Below are 4,323 nucleotides of genomic sequence, written 5' to 3' on the forward strand. Positions count from 1 at the left end.
CGCTCTCTCCACACTGACATTTGTGCACAGAGAATCCTTGAGCTCCCAACAAGCTCCTGGAGAAAGGCTCCCTGGTTTGCAAGCAAGCTCATGGTGAGGGCACAGATGGATAGGAACCTTGCTTATCCAGTGCCAGAGGGCGTGGGGATGTTCTCCAACAAGCCCCATGGAACGAGGCACCGCCACAGCATTTGCACAGACTCAGTGAACCTGCAAGGTCTGGAGTGAGGGTGCCAATTGCAGAGAGGTTAAGCAACTTACCCAAGGGCACACAGCCTATACTCAGAGGACTACGCCTACACTACAGCTGTCTCACCTCCCGGCCACAGGGTGCCGGTTATGACATCACTGGAGGCTGAATCCGGCCTCTCCTTTTTCAGGGCTGCAAGGGTCTTCGGAGACAGTCCAGCTGTGCTCCTGGCTGCAGAGGTGGGAGGCTGAAGCCCAGAGAGGTCACAGAGCTGTGCAGAGGGCTCTGACTGCCAGCTCAGGGCTTTCCCACCGCTGCCTCTGTGCCAGGTGTTCCGTGTTCTCACCTTTCATGGGATGACACGGTGTCCGGTTGGGCGGGGGGCTGCAGTCAGCCTGCAGGAGGGCCAGTCCCATCTGTGTCACATATAGCCCTGTGACATAACCTCTCTCTGGCTCAGTCTCCTCTGCTCTAAAGGGCAAAATAATAGTGTCTGGCTCTCGGGATTACAGAATTGAATACACGCAAAGAAGGTCAGAACCTACCGGGCACTCAGTGAGTCATCCATCGGATCACCGATTCACTTATTTATCTCTTTATTTATTTGTTATCATTAGCCTAGGAGACATTGTCCTCCTTCCAGACACGCAAGCAAGGATGGTGTGTTTAGCTCTGTGCTCTGGGCCGTCCTCATCAACCCTGTGAGCCTGGGACCAGTTCCCCTGAGAGGGTTATCCGGCCTTCCCGCAAAGAGCCGTTGACACTACAGGTAGAAAGCCGTGAGTCACACAGTCGCCGTCCTCCTAACACATACAGAAGGATCCTGCCATTTCTGCTGTCACCTGCATCCGGATTTCCTTACCATTTTCTTTTCAGCGATTTTCCGAAATATGTTATGCCAAAAGAAACCTCTTGAACACTACTGAAGGAGAGAGTCAGAAGGCAGCCACAAAGTCATAAATCCATTCCTATTCCGTCACTCTGGTCGCCCCCAGGATTGAGCTGGACATGGCAGAGACGGGCTGAGGACACAGCTCTGGGCCAAAGGGGAGCTTTCTCACTGACTCCCTCTCTCAGCCGCGAAGCGACAAAAGCACAGAAGCAGGGCACCACTCCCCAGCACCGTGGGCCTGCCTCCGGAGCCTCCTTGTACTGTAGGTAGTTTGGCCTTTGGGAAACGGGCTCCTGACTAGGATCTCCCTTCCCGGTTGGTGTGACAGTTCAAAGAGCAAGAGTGATGAACAAGGCTTGGCCTGGACTCCACGGTGAGTAACTGTCGGGACTACTCAAAGGGAACTATCCACTTGTCTCGCTGCTTTGTTATTTAACGCCAGGTCTGCCTATCACCTACAATGACGCCGTCCCTGGGGAGCATCCCATGATTGGGGAACCTCCACCCTGGCGTGGGGTGGACCGGCTACAGTGAGGAGCCCCCCTGGAAAGTTGAGGCAAAGAAGCCCCCGCGGAAATGAGCCAGGATCCCTCCAGGAAAGGAAGACACAAGTGAGGACGACTAGCGGCTGAAGGCAATGTTCAGCGCGCTGCGGTTCCAGGAGACGGTACCGGAAACATGCTTCCAAAGGACCGTGGTGGGGACCGGGGCTGGCAACGCCTGGGGACACGTGGGCTGGGCGAAACGGTGCTGAGGGTCACATCCGCCTGCCGTCTCTGACACCGCTCCCCGGCTCCAGCCAAGCCAGGGACACGAGCGGGAGGCGGGGGCTGTTCTCAGGCTGCAGGAAACGGCGACCCGCAGGCCGGCGGCGCGGGGCCCGGGGCGGGGAAGACCGCAGGACGCGGGAGCTGGATTCCTGCACAACCCGCCAACAGGGTGGCTGCTCCCGTCGGGCACATGGGGAAGGGGCGGCCGGGGGGCTGGGACACCGCTTACCGCACGGCACCCGGTTCCTCCGCTCCAGCCGGCACCGAAGTGGAGTCGTGCGCTCGGCCCCGCCTGTTGCTCACAGCCCGGCCCAGGGCGCTGAGGGCGCTGCGGACGGCGCGGGCGCGGGCGCGGGCGTGGGCGCGGGCGCGGATCCGCGGGGCGCGTGCAAGGCGGGGGCGGGGCCTCTGCGCCCGGGCCGCCTCCTCGGCCTATAACTGAGCCCCCGGGCTCCTCGCTCCCACACGGCCCCCACCGGACCCGTGCAGCCGCTTCGCCCCTTGCTTTGGACCTCGGGCCTCACTTCTCCTCCAGATGGACCCCAAGTGCTCCTGCCCCACTGGTAAGGGAGCCCTGGCTTTGAGCCTTAGGATGCCCCCTTCCCAGGCACAGGACGACAAGGGAGGGTTTTGAGTTTGAGCTCAGGAGGACTCCTGTCACGGGTCCGGGGCTTTCTTGGTAGCCAGGCCCCTGGGAGCATGTCAGTCTCCCTTTGCCTCTCTGTTGACACTGAGGGCACGGAGGCTCCAGGCTGTCCTTCTTGAGGTCACCCAGCTGGTCAGGGGATTGCTAGACCGGGACCCAGTGTTTGGAGGAGGCCTCGGAGCTGCCAGGACTGGATGGGAGGAGGGGACACTGCCTCTTTGGGGTTCAGGCCATGGGCCCTGGCCCCCAGCCCCAGTCAGCCTGGGCTGGGTCTGGAGCCTGGGACCTTCCCTGTGGAGTTCCATCAGGAGGGGACCTACTCTCCTTGGACCAGAAGAGACGAGCTGGGGCTTCTCTATCCGCCTGAGTGGACACGAGCTCCCAGGACTGGGTCCTGACGGAGGAGGAGGGCTCAGGGAGGCATTGCTGACCGTCTGCTGTAGCTCCTGCATCCCTCTCCCTGCTCACTGCTGGCCTTTCCCTTCCTGGCAGGCGGCTCCTGCAGCTGCGCTGGCTCCTGCACCTGCAAGGCCTGCAGATGCACCTCCTGCAAGAAGAGTGAGTGTGCGGGGCCTTCTCTGGCAATGCGGGGTGTGGGCTGAGTGCGAGGAGGGAGCCCAGAGCTCAGCAGGCAGGAGCAGGAGAGAGACCAAACTTCCCGGCACCCCCCTCACCAGGAAGGGATTCCCAATCAGAGCTGGAATCACCTTCGACATGACCGAGACCCAGGCGCGCACTAGAGAACAGGGAGACTGAGGCCCAGACGGGTCACCAACCAACGACCTCAGACCTGTCACTAGAACTAGTCCTCCTGCCTCCTGAGGCACGCTTCTGAATCCTCCCAGGGACTGAAGCACTGTAGGGACATGAGCGAGCGACCGTGTGTGGCTTCTCGGACCTGGTGCAGCCCCTTCCTGTCGAAGCAGCCCAGAGCCTCCCTATCCCGAGCGGGAGCTACTCTGTGAGGGGTTTGCCTCCACTTTGATCCTGAGGACGTGGCTCACATCACTGGTGGTGCTGGGGGCCGGCTTTGTCTTGTCCCCAGAGGCCCTGCTCACTGTCTGTCCAAGGCGCTGTGCCCTGTCCTGGGCACAGATGGGGCAGGCGACCTGAACCTAGTGTCTTGAGAGCAATTCTCTCAGGACAGAGGACACCGTCGTAAACTCAGGGTCTGGGCCTGAGGGCGGCTGGGGCCAGGCCTGGTGTTGGGAAGGGTGGTTGTGGACAACGCGTGGTCCGACTGCACGCTGCCCTTGCCTCCCCAGGCTGCTGCTCCTGCTGCCCCGTGGGCTGCGCCAAGTGTGCCCAGGGCTGCGTCTGCAAAGGGGCCTCGGACAAGTGCAGCTGCTGTGCCTGATGTCGCGGAGAGCCTGCCCCAGGTGTCAATGGAGGACCATGGGCCGACCTGTGTTTTTATACAACTCTTACTTGATTGCTACATTCCCTTTCCTATGAAATATGTGAGTTGTAATAAAAGTTGTTGACACTCTTCCGACTCGGTTCTTTTTTCTGTGCATTGGGAATAAGGGCTTTTGTGCCATCCAGGGCTGGTGTAGGAGACTGGATGAGAAGTGCAGAGACTTGGGTACTGGAACAAAATGTGAGTCCCTCACAAACTGAGTGCCTAAGACAAGCCACACTCCCTCACTGGGTTCATCTTCCGTAAAATGGAAGAGCATTAGACCAGATGCTCTAAGGGTGTTGAGCAGATACAAGGTCCCCTCCATTCTCATGGCAAGGGTTCGTGGCATGGCAAGGGTCGGTGACTTCTCAATGCCTCATTTCCCATCCTCTGATTTCCCTGGCTAACTTCACGTCCTCATAG

General features: G+C 59.8%; 1 protein-coding gene across 1 annotated transcript; it reads left to right on the forward strand.

The window, feature by feature from the left end:
* Positions 1 to 2,276: 2,276 nt before the first annotated feature.
* LOC308610457 (metallothionein-1E-like) lies at positions 2,277 to 3,894 on the forward strand. The gene is made up of 3 exons (XM_081259588.1): positions 2,277 to 2,415; positions 2,991 to 3,056; positions 3,764 to 3,894. The coding sequence occupies exons 1-3, from the start codon at positions 2,388 to 2,390 to the stop codon at positions 3,853 to 3,855; spliced, it is 186 nt and encodes a 61-aa protein (XP_081115714.1). The 5' UTR covers positions 2,277 to 2,387; the 3' UTR covers positions 3,856 to 3,894.
* Positions 3,895 to 4,323: the final 429 nt, after the last annotated feature.

The sequence above is a fragment of the Mesoplodon bidens genome, assembly GCF_964165515.1.
Source record: "Mesoplodon bidens genome assembly, contig: HAP1_SCAFFOLD_1188, whole genome shotgun sequence".
In the NCBI taxonomy this organism is placed as follows: Eukaryota; Metazoa; Chordata; class Mammalia; order Artiodactyla; family Ziphiidae; genus Mesoplodon; species Mesoplodon bidens.

What these genes read in the sequence shown, in the direction of transcription:
- LOC308610457 (XM_081259588.1), top strand. Translation starts at nt 2,388, where the DNA reads ATGGACCCCAAGTGCTCCTGCCCCACTG. An exon ending in CAAGTGCTCCTGCCCCACTG is followed by an intron (nt 2,416 to 2,990) that starts GTAAGGGAGCCC and finishes CCTTCCTGGCAG; the next exon opens with GCGGCTCCTGCAGCTGCGCT. An exon ending in ATGCACCTCCTGCAAGAAGA is followed by an intron (nt 3,057 to 3,763) that starts GTGAGTGTGCGG and finishes TTGCCTCCCCAG; the next exon opens with GCTGCTGCTCCTGCTGCCCC.